Source organism: Aplidium turbinatum, chromosome 16, assembly GCF_918807975.1.
Source record: "Aplidium turbinatum chromosome 16, kaAplTurb1.1, whole genome shotgun sequence".
Classification (NCBI taxonomy): domain Eukaryota; kingdom Metazoa; phylum Chordata; class Ascidiacea; order Aplousobranchia; family Polyclinidae; genus Aplidium; species Aplidium turbinatum.
In genome coordinates this window covers 15,004,553-15,018,169 of record NC_137487.1, presented here as the reverse complement: position 1 = coordinate 15,018,169, position 13,617 = coordinate 15,004,553, and the positions used below count along the sequence as shown (strand labels likewise).

Below are 13,617 nucleotides of genomic sequence, written 5' to 3'. Positions count from 1 at the left end.
TAGTAGTTTAATAAATCTTGTTATGATAACTTGCATTGCGCTATTACAATCAGGCCTGGATATTCACAGCATGCTCATGGTTGCTTGTTAATTCAACTACCCATATACTTGCGTTACATCCAGCCTGCTGCAAAGGCTTTGTTAAAAAAAACAGCTTACTGGTAACTTTTCCACTGTGTTTGTAAACAAGTATTTTTTAAATATGCTCTACGTAACATTTGCTAACTGTCTTCTGTAACTCATTGTACCAGCTGCACTACAAAACTTCCTACGATTTTAAAAAGAACCACATGTTTAAAGCACTACAAACTACCGCCCTGGTAGTGTCATGAGAATAAGGCAATCGCTGCGAGCCTTCATATCCCCTTCTCTAGATATCCCTGGTGTATACATATGTATTTCTCACTGAAGATCACTTTATATTACCCTAGTAGCGTATAGAAAATTAAAGAACCACATAACAAATCAGCATTTTAGCACGAATCTCAAAGACATTGCATTTGTGAATAAGGGTGCAACATTTTAAGTAATTAACGCAGTAAGAGAGGCAATTTAAGATAACTTCCTTGATCTTTTAAACATCCCTGTAATAAGTTATTATTTCATATACCTTCCATTACTAATTTTACTTTGGACACAGTGATAGAAAGTACTGTATATGGAGATGGCAACCCAGGGTGTGTTGGAACCAGAAAAATGCCACCAACAAGCAGAGCAGCTCATTACCACGCTCTTCGTGCACATCATCAAGTAACCATATGGAAATTTTTAAGCAATAGTTGTGGCAACTGTTGCTTAAAAATTTTAAAAATCTAAATACCACAATAGCAACTGTTGTGGTATTTAGATAGCTATGGTACTTTTTTATTCGGATTGTGTATAATTGTACCGTACTATTGTCGCAACAGACAAAATAAAAGGTTTCTCTCTCTCTCTCTCTCTCAATACGGAAATAGAGTCAAAGGAAGAGGAGTGGGGCTGGAAACTTCAAGACAACAATTATTCTCCAATAATGACGGACAATTACACCTACAATTGGTTTAAATTTTCCACTTTTATGGAGACTTTTTGTTTATACATTAAGTTTTCCTAAATCAGTTTGAGGAGTAACTTCGGATGGGAAATTGTACACTTTTTCGTAAGCTCTGGTTTAACCATGGAGTAATTCATTGCTTGTCACTCCTTACAAAAATCCGCCAGGCTAAAGCCTAATGGTGGATTCTGCCTTATAGTCCGCATTTAATGGCTAATAACTTCAAATGTGTGTATTTTTTGACCATAGTTCTTTTGTAAAAGTGATTCAGTATGAAATTATCTTTCGAATGAGGTATAAAACATCAATTTTAGACGATTTCGAATTTTTGGCTTATGGGGGCTGCGGCCATTATGGAAAAATGGCCAAAACTCACTATTCCCAAGGGGGAATCATGGGGCTTTTTTTTTGGTGACTACACATCACCAATCGAACCTCCTGACAAAGTTTTAGCTTGGTATTATTTTTTCCGGGTCAAATCATTCAGCGACTGGACTATAGGTCATGTAGGTTTCGAAAAAAATCGTCATTTCATTAAAGAGAAGCTAAACAAATTCTTTTAGAAAAAAAATGCTCGGCCTAATATGCCCACAATGCACAAGCGTAGCCTATCTGGAAAAAAAGTTGAGAAATGACCAGAGTTTTAACAAAGCACAATTTATAGCCTAACAGGGGTTTTCAACCAGGTGCCACGAGCCAGTTTTTGGATAGTTATGAATCGCCTGAAAATCCAATGTATCGTTTTAAATTGTCTTTTGCCAGAAAAGATGACAAGCTGTGTTTTTTCGCAATCGACCTGAAGTTACCCTATTGTTTGTGTTTTCAAACGTTGCAAAGGCTAACCTATATTCATTATTTTTTTCTATGGGCTAATCAGGCCAAGCTTGATAGGAAATACACGCCCCGATAGCTCAGTTGGTTCGCGCGTGACTCCTGGTGCGAAGAAGCTTCAAGATCAAACGGCGCTGGTTCGACTCTCTGGGTGTGCGCATGAGCAACGCACGTTAAGGACTGCTCTCCATTCAGCGGCATCTAATGGATGGAATAATTCCCCGCAACAAGACGTAAACAATCGGAAACTTCACTCTGTCAATCTCGGTGACCGGGCCTGCGTCAATGATTCAAAGCCTCTACAAGTATGTGAAACTGCCAGGATTAAGCTCTTCAAGAATAGACCTACCATACGTCCCGGTTTGGCCGGGACGCGAAAAAATTTTTCCCACGAGATTTCTGTCTCATTTACATGTTGGTAAAAGTTTGGATTAAAACCGTGTGAATGCAACATTTTCTCGTTGGCACGGTTGGTTCAGTGGTTTCATCCTCGCCTAGAGATCGTGAGAACGAGGGTTCGACGCCCGACGAAGTCAAACTTTTTTTCTTCTTTAAATTAATTTTTGCGGTGCACAAGAGCTTTTCAAAAAAAGTAGGGTTAGGGAAAGCTTATATTTTATTATCATTGCAGAATTTGATTGGTAAATAGTTATTTCGCAATCTGAATCAACCAATCTCTTAACACTTTCGGAAAATCTTACTTTTAGAGTGACTAGAATCAATGATACAGAAATCTCGTGGGAAAAAAAATTTCGCGGCCGGGACAGTCCCGGTTTAAACGTCTGTCCCGGTGTCCCGTCCCGGAGTTTTACTTTAGTGAAATTTTCAAAATTAACTCCAACCTGATGCAAAGTTATGAAATAATTCCGTCCCAAAAAACATAACTTTGCTTTAACTCGAGGCTTATTTTAATATCTTAATTTTTTTAGCTTATTGGGTTGAGTAAAATATCGCGCATAGCTTGAGAAATCTTTTAGTTAGGAAATAATGAGTGACGTTTATTGCGTCATTATTCTATTGACTTCAATGAAACCATAGAGCAGGCATGGCCAAATGGCGGATCGCGATCCGGTTCCGGATCTTTTCAACTTTTTTTGTGGATCTTTCAAGTTGGCTCTGAAAAAAACTTCAAAGTATTTATTTTAAAAATTGCTAATTTTTTTTACTTTTTTTTTAAATATTCATCTTCATGAACTCGTAAAAATCGCTGTAAGTAACAGGAAACCACGTTTCGATAGTATTGTAAAATCAAAGCCCACTCATCATTTTTCTCTCTAATACCAGACCTGTTCATTACAGCACACTCATTCACTGATTTTTAATCAAATTATGTATATATCGTATCTTGACGCCTTGTTTTAGATGTACCCAAATAATTCCATCTGTTTTGTATGATACAAAAGGAAAAATGCACATCTTCAGCCAGTGGCGTAGCCAAGGGGGGGTTTTGGGGGTTACAACCCCCCCCTTTGGCACGCGTGTGACGTCACGAATCACGATATTGAGAATGATGCTTTCAGTTTCTATGTCTCTAAAACAAAGTTTGCCTAATTTTACACGAAACTGCATTAAAAGAGCGAGTTTTGCCAATACCAAACATTCGAATATCTCAGTCAGGAATTAGCAACAAGAAAACATAGAGACTTAGCTTTATTACCGAAAAATGCCCAAGAAAACATGATCTTATCCTTTTGCTATGCCACCGGACAGCACTATGTTACAGAAATATTTATACCCACATTTTTGTTGAAAATGCTCTCAGAATGCACCGAATTTAAAGTAATTTTTAAAAATTTTCTGGGGGAGGCCCCCCAGACCCCCCGCCGCTGGGTGTCGTCTTCAGCTCATTGTGGATCACTAAGTTCTCAGATTTGCCGGTAGCGGATCATGGCCAAAATTATTTGGCCATCCCTGCCATAGAGGATGAAACGATGAAGCCAACGGTTTCTGAATGCATCCCCCTATAAATGTTTGATTTGTGAGTTGTTAGTGTTATTTCTTTGTTCTCAGTGTTTGTTCTTTTTTTTTCTTATAAATGTCTGGTTTGTGACTTAGTGTTGCTTAAATTAACATGTATTTTCCTTTAACTCGACCTGTTATCAGCCGGACCTGATGGTCCCGCCCTTTACTAGCTTTGAAATTTTATATACCAGGGTGATCCGAAAGTAACTCCCTATTTTAAAATCACTGTAATTTATTCTTGAAGTGTAATTTCTCCAATTAATGAATATGAGAAGAAAATATACTGCATGGAGTTTTGTTTAAAATTCAATATGGCCACCATCATTCGCCACAAGTTTCTCAAGTCGACCATGAACAGCATCAACTGATTTCACAAGAAACTTTTGCGGGATGGAACTCATAACTTCACGTATTCTCGCTTCAAGTTCTTCCAGATTTTTTAGTTTGGTTGAGTAGACTTGTTCTTTTAACCAACCCCAAAGAAAAAAGTCGCAGGGTGTTAAATCAGGACTTCTGGCTGGCCATTCGTGTGAACCACGACGATCCATCCATTTTCCAGGAAATTGGGCATTCAGCCATTCTCGAACAACAATAGCAAAGTGTGGAGGAGCTCCATCTTGCATGAAAATTAAATCTTCAATATTATCCCAAGCGCTGATAATTGGCCAAACTTCATTTTTCAGCATGGTGAGGTACCTTTCAGCATTCATGGTATCATGAAGGATGAACTAATGAGCAAATATGGAGCTCCTCCACACCTTGCTATTGTTGTTCGAGAATGGCTGAATGCTTAATTTCCTGGAAAATGGATGGGTCGTCGTGGTTCACACGAATGGCCAGCCAGAAGTCCTGATTTAACGCCCTGCGACTTTTTTCTTTGGGGTTTGTTAAAAGAACAAGTCTACTCAACCAAACCAAAAACTTTGGAAGAACTTGAAGCGAGAATACGTGAAGTTATGAGTTCCCTCCCGCGAGAGTTTCTTGTGAAATCAGTTGATGCTGTTCATGGTCGACTTGAGAAGCTTATGTTGAATGATGGTGGCCATATTGAACTTTAAATAAAATTCCATGCAATATATTTTCTTCTCGTATTCATTAATTGGAGAAATTACACTTCAAGAATAAATTACATTTATTTTAGAATAGGGAGTTACTTTCGGATCACCCTGTAGAAGGAATTTTCCTAAAGCGCTGATATTTCTTGACTTTTACTTTTTATCATTTGAGCATCGTTTAAACCTAATTTGGTTATTTTTGGAACATTATGTGGTTCACAATAAGCATTTTGTCACAGGTTGTTCAGAAATTTTGTATAAATTCCTATATTTTGGCCTCGAAATCGGCCTCGAAATGACTCATCGCTTCTGCTATTGTATACACAGTGGCCGCAGTCAACCGCGAGTCAAGTCATCAATCACACATTTAAACTTAGAACTAAACGCAGTGGGACTCATAGTGCAATTTATCGTTTTATCTAAATCCCAGGCAGTTTTTGTTGCGTCATTGTACAATCTTGGCAAGTGAAGTTGACCAGTTTTTACGAAGATTCGACGTGTTCAAAACATGAAAAGCAAACTTTGGCTACTAGGAATGATCCGTTACTTTAGTTTAGTATTTACACTTTGCTACTTCTGAAAAGAAAAACAGGGCTAATCACAACCGAATCATCAACCACAGTTAGCCTATCCACAAAGCGTTGTACCATTATGTGTAGACGACATCAGAGGAACGGGTTATTCCAAAAAAAGAAATAATCTCGGCAAAGTTTCTGATCGTCGCTCCAAATGCAATATGCCTTTTTGCACAAAGCACATGTTGAAACTATGTATGTCATGCCATTCATGACATGTAGGCTACAGTTGAGAAGGAGCGATCTTTCTGGCGTAAGCACTGCCTGACTACTCACAACAGAACAGCGAGCATTGTGTTTCTCTAAATACTTGTAAACTGAATTTTTCATAACTCCACGATCATTTGTGTGTTGATCCAGAATTGTGGTACATTTCATTTTTAATTATGTAAAAGTAAAATTAACTATTCTTACATTGTCTCGACATTGCCAGACTCAAGTTAAACAACCCAGACAGAAAAACCCGTCATTTTTACATTGATTCAACGTCTGAAAAATGACGGGTTTTGCTGTCTGGGAAATTTAGCAAAAAGCAGCAGCCCAGGCAGAAAAGTTGGCTTTTATATCGTTTCAACGTTTAGCTACATTGAAAAGTTTCAAAAAGAAGCTTTTTTTTCTGATTCTAAAACATTTTGGCAGGTTGAAATGAAAGCTACACTCTATGTTATGAAATGAAACGCCTGAAAAAACAGCTGACTGGAAATCGTGTTACCGTAGCCTACCTATACTTCTAACCCAGCCAGTAAATCAACCACTTTCAACAATGATTCGACGTCTGCAGACGTTAAATAAATGTAAAAAGGACCAATTTTGCTGGCTGGGAAAGAATGTGATAACCTAGAGTTCTTTCAACCAGAAAATCAATCTGCGAACGTTGAATCAATGTAAAAAAACGATTTGCAGGCTGGGACGCGACAACTATTATATGCTTTCATTCATCTTGATTTGTCATGAGAGATACTGCGATGCTAAGCAGCTATGACCAGTTGACCACATGTGGAGAACCTATCAGTGCATTTCATCACAATAAACTCAAAATCGCTTGATGTAGTATGAATATAAAAAATACTGTATTTATTGCAGGAAAAAATAATTTGTTTCAAAGTATTTTTTGATTATGGTGCTGCAAAGTATTATGCTGGTACACCCCTTCATTTTCTTTGTATTTTTTGAATGTCCACAAATCATCAAAATTAAAATTCGAACGAAGAAAATCGGACATAAAATGACTAAATGCCAGCAAAATTCGCGTTTTTAGAGCTTTTTTGCAACATATGTCTTCAGAATACACAAACTAAGCATTTATTTCGAAAACAAATAATTACAATATAAAATAAAAGCATTTGACTATGTAGGCCTACATGCAAATTTTCTCAAATGTGCGATATTTAGCGGCTAAGTTATAACCCATTAATCAGGGCTTGGCCAAATGGTCCCGTCTCGTGCTTTTCGCGTGTCTTTGAAACGAATACCGGTACCAGAAAGGGTTAAATAAAGTAATAAAAATTTTTATTCAATCTAAGTAGAATACTTTATTATGCAATATTAAAGCTTATAAATATAAACATGGAATAAAAATTTGCCAAGCTCAGGCCTTCGGCCTTTCGTCCAGTTATTTCATTCATAGTTTTGAGTTTGTCCCGGATTATGCCCAAGAAATTATGGTAAGTCTATTCAAGAAGCTTTCCCAGTCCGAGGATAAAGATTTAGCCTAATCAATCAATAATTTTTGTCGGCTGCATAGACGAGTGGTGAGAGCGCTGGAACGGCAATCGAAAGGGCGCCGGTTCGACACCGCTCAATTAAGAACATGCGGCTGTGTCTTTGGCAGGACACTTAAAGACATGCCTGAAGGTGGACACGAAAATTGGCTCCCTTGCCTTCCAGTAGCGTATATTCAGGGTGTTCAAGGTGTGCACTGCACACCCCAAGAAATCCAGAAAAAAGAAAATTTCCATCGGTTGTCGATGTTCATTACTTTCATGATATTCTAACATCTTGCTGCATGCTGATTGCTTTCTTTTCAATTGCAAAACTCGTCCCCTTCTAATTTTAATACTCCAACGTTTGAGGTCATTGCCTTTAATTTTTTTCGGCCATTACCTTTAAGCTGGGTGTGCACTGACAGCTTGGCCAGTGCTATTTAAAATAAACAATTAGGAAAAATGACGTCACAAGGCAGCGAAAATAGCAATGGTTTTAGGTCAGCCAGGCTGTGCACTCGCTGATCTGCACACCTTGGCGCGTCATTGGGGGAATCCCAGGCAATAGCAAGTTTTAGCTTGTTGGATTAGAGTTTGAGGTGATCAGCGCTGGAAACAACTTTTGCTAGAACTGCAGCAAAAGCAAGCTTTCTACGACGATGTAATTCAAAAATTTATTGCACAAACAAGAAGAAATGAATTATGCTATAGATGACTTTTCCTTCTGTAGTCGAGGTGTTAAACATTTTCGTTTTTACTAAGTAGTACGGCGGATAAAAGTACAGCCGACCAACATAGCAATCGACTTTCTTTTCTTGTTTATTATCGAGTTGCTTTGCTATTGTTTTTTGTTTTAACTTTCACCTGTTTGTTTTTAATTCGCTTGTACATTTCTCAAGGTGTTGCGACCGTGCCCAATCTTTGCATGAAGTAAATCATTTCCATCTCGAGCACGCTTTAACTTTCGCGTTTTTTCAGACTCCTGCTGTGTTATGGCAAGTAATATTGTTCATTTTGATGGTCGGAAATAAAAAGTGAACTGAAGTATGTGACTTTAGAAATGCAACTTAATGTTTGATATTATTAAGTCTTTCATACAATGCGCTGTCAAATAAATATCTATTTTGTATTCTTCTCCATTCCGACAACATTATTTTTATCAGTTTTGTTCATGTTCAGAATTTGTGCTGAAAATGCTCTCTGAACGCACCAAATTCAATGTTAATTTTAAAAATTTTCTGGGGGAGGCCCCCCAGACCCCCCGCTGTTGCTTTGCCGTCACTGAACACCCTGTCGAAGTGGTCACGGTACGCCACTGTTGCCTTCCCGTCCACTTAATCTAAATCTTCAACCACCAGGTGTAAGCCTGGATACGACAAACAATAAGAATCGGAGGAAATGTAATAAAATCCGTAGGTCTAATATCGCGAAAAAACATTTTTGGATTCAAAACTTTGCATTAGTACAACGAAACATAGACCTAGACTGCATGTCGTCGTGATTTACATTTGGTTAAATTTTGCATTAAACAATTAAACATGCTTATAGGTTACCGTATATTGAATATTTTTATCGGGATAGTGAGGTTTCATTGATTACTCTGAGGGGGTCGAGGTGCAAAAAAGGTTGAAAACCCTTGATTTATAAGATAAATAGACAATGCAAACCTTAATGTCCAATAAGGTGTCAAGATCATAATATTGAGTGGCGTAGGCTAAGTTGTCAGTAAACGTAGAATAAGCGTTAACAAATATAGACAATTATTTAAAAAACGATAACGCAGAGGGAAATGAATGAGCCTTGAAAGGGGTGTCTTTGTTGATTGAGCCAGCGACTGTGCAAAACTAGCAGACCAATCAAAACCACCCCAAAATCTTCTCGCAGAAAACATACGTCCCTCCAGAGAAATTTGCACCTTTGGATTGGCTAAGTTTTTTCAACAGCTCACAGCAACGTAGCCTACCAATGCGGGCCAACGTTCGAGACCTTGTAGTACCAATCTGGTACGATATGGCTACCTGCACAACAATAGTCATAAAGTATTTTCATAAAGCAAAACAATGACAATCAATCGCAAAGTCAGAAGTAGGATTTTATACTACTGTACTTTAGTCAGAAATAGGAATAATGTAGTTATTCCTATTTCAGCCGTGGCCGAGTGGTTAGCGCGTTGGGCTCGCAGTCGAGAGCCTGCATGTTCGACTCCAGCCACCCGCACTTGATGTTGTTTCTCTGGGCAAGAAACTTAACGATAATTGCCTCTACCTAGTGATCGATTTCGAGTAACGGGTAGTACCAAATTTAAGTCATAAGTAAAGTAGACAACCGGAAAACAGACATTGCCGTCGGCTGCAGCGTGGGTCAGGTGTATGTCGGAAGGCGTACACCGATGCATAGCGCTCAAGTCCGCTTTCCCGCAATGCAGGATAAAGATAAACAAACAAACAAACAAATGCTACTTCTGTTTGTGTATAATGCAGATGTGAGGTGACTTATATCTATGATCTACAATGTGTTGATACAAGCATTTTATACCTTTTTCTAAACCTCTCCTATGTTTGGCATACATTGTTTTTTTTTTTCGTTGTGATGGTCTGAAATAAAAACAAACTGAACTGAGCCTACTCTCGTTTGTTTCCAAACGAAACAAAAGTTTTAGTCTCCAACATCTGTTCAGACATATTGGTGACGTCAGGTTGTAAAGCCAAGAAGCCAATTCAGGGGAAAGCTGTCTTGACTTTGTGGTTCATAAATCATGTACTGTAAATGTGGAGAAGAGAGAGAGAGAAACCTTTTATTTCGTCTGTTGCGAGATTAGTACAGTACAATTATACACAATACGAATAAAAAAGCACCATAGCAATCTAGATCCCACAACAGACAGGAAGGACAACTCTAGTAAGTTCAAGCAGCTGTATTGTGCGGCTACAAACACTCTGCCAATTCCAGCCACCACCTATTGAGTTTGTCGTCATTACTCGTGTTTGCACACTTGCTCAGGTTATCTTTAGGTTAACTTTTTAGAACAGCACATCGCTGTCAAACCGAATTCGTTAAATCTGAAAACCGTTATAACCGAGGATTGCCTGTATATGTATTATACGGTTTATTGTTTTTTGCTGTTCTAAAACTTTATGCTGAAGTGGAAGAGGCTACCTTGACCAAGCAGGCTCAGTTTTTCAAGCTGTTCTGGAAAAATGCCCTTTGTCATGGGATTGAAAGATGGAATTGTTATTTTGTATTTGCATTTTATATCATAAAACCTGGGATGTTGGAAGTTTTATTTATCAATATTTTCATTTAGGCAATCACTTTACTAGGTATCATTAGGGTATTATTAAAAATTCAAAAGCTTTAGTTATCCAAACAAATTGATAGTATTGGCACAGGGTAATGAGCATCGCTGAAGTAGTAGCTCAACTGGAAAAAAATCAAAAATGGGAAAGCCTCTTTCGTGATATTAAAATCAAAGCTGCCCAGTATGATCTTTCTTGCAAGGATGCTAAATTGCCAAATAACCGCAATAGAAATCGTTATAGAGATGTCAGTCCATATGATCACAGTAGAGTGAAGCTCATTGAAGGCTCAAATGATTACATCAACAGTAATCTGGTTGAAGTCACAAAAGCTGATCGTCGGTACATTCTTTCTCAGGGTCCATTACCTTACACATCTGGACAATTGTGGCAGATGGTGTGGGAACAGGATTCAAAATCTGTTATCATGCTAAACAAAATCATTGAAAAAGGTACCAGAAAATGTGATCAATATTGGCCATTGAACAAGGAGAAACCGATGGTATATGAAGAAGATGGATATAAAGTTGATTTGATATCAGAGACAGATAAGCGTAATTTCATTATACGTGAATTGGAGCTAACTAAACTGAAAGATGGAAAGGTGAGAAGAATTCTTCAGTTCCACTATACAGCCTGGCCAGATTTTGGTGTGCCAGAATCACCTACTGCATTTTTAGATTTTCTCGAGTGTGTTCGTAAATATGACGTGCTGGAAAATACATATGGCCCTGCTGTCATTCACTGCAGTGCTGGAATCGGGAGGTCTGGAACATTTGCATTGGTGGATACATGTCTTGTGTTTCTGGAGAAGGGTGTACAGTTTGACATCAAAGATACTCTGCTGGACATGAGAACTTATCGTATGGGACTCATCCAAACACCTCAACAACTTCGATTCAGCTACTTAGCTATAGCTGAATGTGAGAAAATCCTTAAAAACAGAGAAAGCATTGACAACAAGATCAAAGATAGTGATCAATCTAGAAATAACAATGATGACAGTGATGATAATAATTATCGTCAATCGTCATCTGCTAACGGTGACTCTACATCTGGACAGGAGACTAATCATAATCATGACAACAAAACTGATGAACGTCGAAAACGCCCCGGAGAACCCAGTGGTCCAAGTGATAAAAAACGTGGTAAACAAGATTCAGCAACTGAATTGCAAACCTCAGATGTTACATTGACAGCACGGAGTTTACAAACCAACACACATTTCTCAGACGTAAAAATTTTTGATGGCCCGGCTCCTTTTCGCCCTTCTGCAGGCATATCACCATCCGATCTGTTGCTTGATAATAACCAAAGTTTTCAAACCACAGAAATGACGATATCTTCTGATAACCATCTTCGTATGCACCCCACTTCAGGCATATCGCCATCCGAGTTGTTACTTGACAATAACAACAGAAAGGACATCATAAGGCATAGAAAGATTGAAGAAAGAAAGAGATTGTTAAAAAAACATGTTGACGATATAAAATGTAATATGAAGGCCAACGAAAGCAAATGGCCATGGAAGCGTTATGTAATTGGAGGAATTGTAACTACTGTTGTTATAGGAATGGCACTTCGTTATTGGTATCGTTGATGGTTTTGTATCATTCTTGATGAAAGTGCATACAATTGCATAAGTTAGGTGTTGCTTCATGTTTTGTTAAGTACTTTTTACAGCAAATAGCATCTCCACCATGTTATATGGGCGTTGGGCACTAATGAGGAAAAGCAAAAAATGTTGGATGGTGCGTCTTAATCATGGTGATTCGTGGCAAAATTTTCAAGTTAAATCATCTGTTAAATCTCCTGCTAAAGATAAATCACCTGCTAAATTGGTGTTTGGTTATTCTACATTACTTTGCAAGGATTCTGTGTTTACAGACATGACAAAAAGTGAATGAAGTTTCTGTGCTAATGTTCTATAATGTAGGCTTGAATGATTGTACGAGCAACTTATTGGTGGTATGAATAAAAATTGTTACAACCGTGTCAGTATGCGGCTGAAATTACAAGAACACCTCGCAATTGCAATTGATGTCTTCTATGACGTGGTGTTTGCATAAGTTGAACTTGAAACGTCATAATTTTACCTTGAAACTAAAAAAAACTACATCAGAATTAATGTGAGTTGGCAAGGTAACTAGACAAATTTTGTATCATGGCGACCTATATACACACAGGCTATGCCAACGTGTGAACTTCAATTTTGACTGGGAGCCGAGTTGCTAACTTTGATTGCAGTCAGAATTGCTGGTATTATGGATAGTCTGAGTTAGAGATGTACCGATATATCGGTATCGGTGATATCGGCCACTTTTTGAGTATCGGTATCGGCCTAAAAAAGTGATATCGGTATTGGCCAAAATATTGGTATCGGTACATCTCTAGTCTGAGTAGTAGTGGGTAAATCTTGGTGTACATGTTTTATGTGATTTTGAGCATACAAATAATGGACTAGATTTTGGCACTTGTGTTAGAAATCCGACGACCATCTGGCAACAAATGGTATCAGGGAACAGTTATATTTTTTTTAATAAACTTAAGAGTTTTGTAGTGATTTGAGATTCAGTGATGATCACACAATGGCAATTCGTATTCTCAAAACTATCATTTCGAAACAGTATTATACCATGTAGCCTACATTTGGCCTAAAGTTGAAAATTACATCAGCGTCCAATCTTTATTACAGGTTTAAACGTTGACGTGGCAGGTGAATACAGATCGTTATGTTTTGTACCAAATCATTTTATGGACTTCAAATTAAAATTTTAGCTTTATAACATGGTTATGTGGTACTTGTTGTCCATGGCTAATTAATTACGTCACTGTATATTCACGGTTATACGTTATAAAACTAACAAGCTGTTTGGAAAAACGTGTTGTAAATACAGTAAAAAGACACTCAAGAGAGTTATATGCTACGATATGGTTGCACAACTCGTATCTTGTCATGTTGCATGAATCATGCTCCTGTGGAGTTCTTTGTGAAGGCTTATCTCTGCATTTATTAGCTTGTTGACCTAAGTCAGGGGTCACCAAACTTTTTTCTCTGAGGGCCGGATTGCTGCGAGATTAACAGCTACGGGCCGGATGCAAATTGCGAAAAGATATACAGTAGAACTCGGTTAATCCGGATTCGGTTAATCCTGATCTTTG

At 38.0% G+C, this 13,617-nt stretch overlaps 1 protein-coding gene across 1 annotated transcript; it reads left to right on the top strand.

Annotated features, from left to right (window-relative positions):
* Positions 1 to 10,467: 10,467 nt before the first annotated feature.
* On the top strand, positions 10,468 to 13,371 carry LOC145785500 (tyrosine-protein phosphatase non-receptor type 2-like). Its single transcript, XM_082597151.1, has 2 exons — positions 10,468 to 11,641; positions 11,852 to 13,371. Exons 1-2 carry the CDS (start codon positions 10,553 to 10,555, stop codon positions 12,053 to 12,055), a joined length of 1,293 nt encoding a protein of 430 aa, XP_082453277.1. The 5' UTR covers positions 10,468 to 10,552; the 3' UTR covers positions 12,056 to 13,371.
* The last annotated feature ends 246 nt before the right edge of the window (positions 13,372 to 13,617 follow it).

Coding starts and splice junctions, on each gene's coding strand:
- LOC145785500 (XM_082597151.1), top strand. CDS start 10,553: ATGAGCATCGCTGAAGTAGTAGCTCAACTGGAAAAAAATCAAAAATGG. Junction 11,642..11,851: donor CTGAATTGCAAACCTCAGAT/GTTACATTGACA, acceptor TCGCCATCCGAG/TTGTTACTTGACAATAACAA.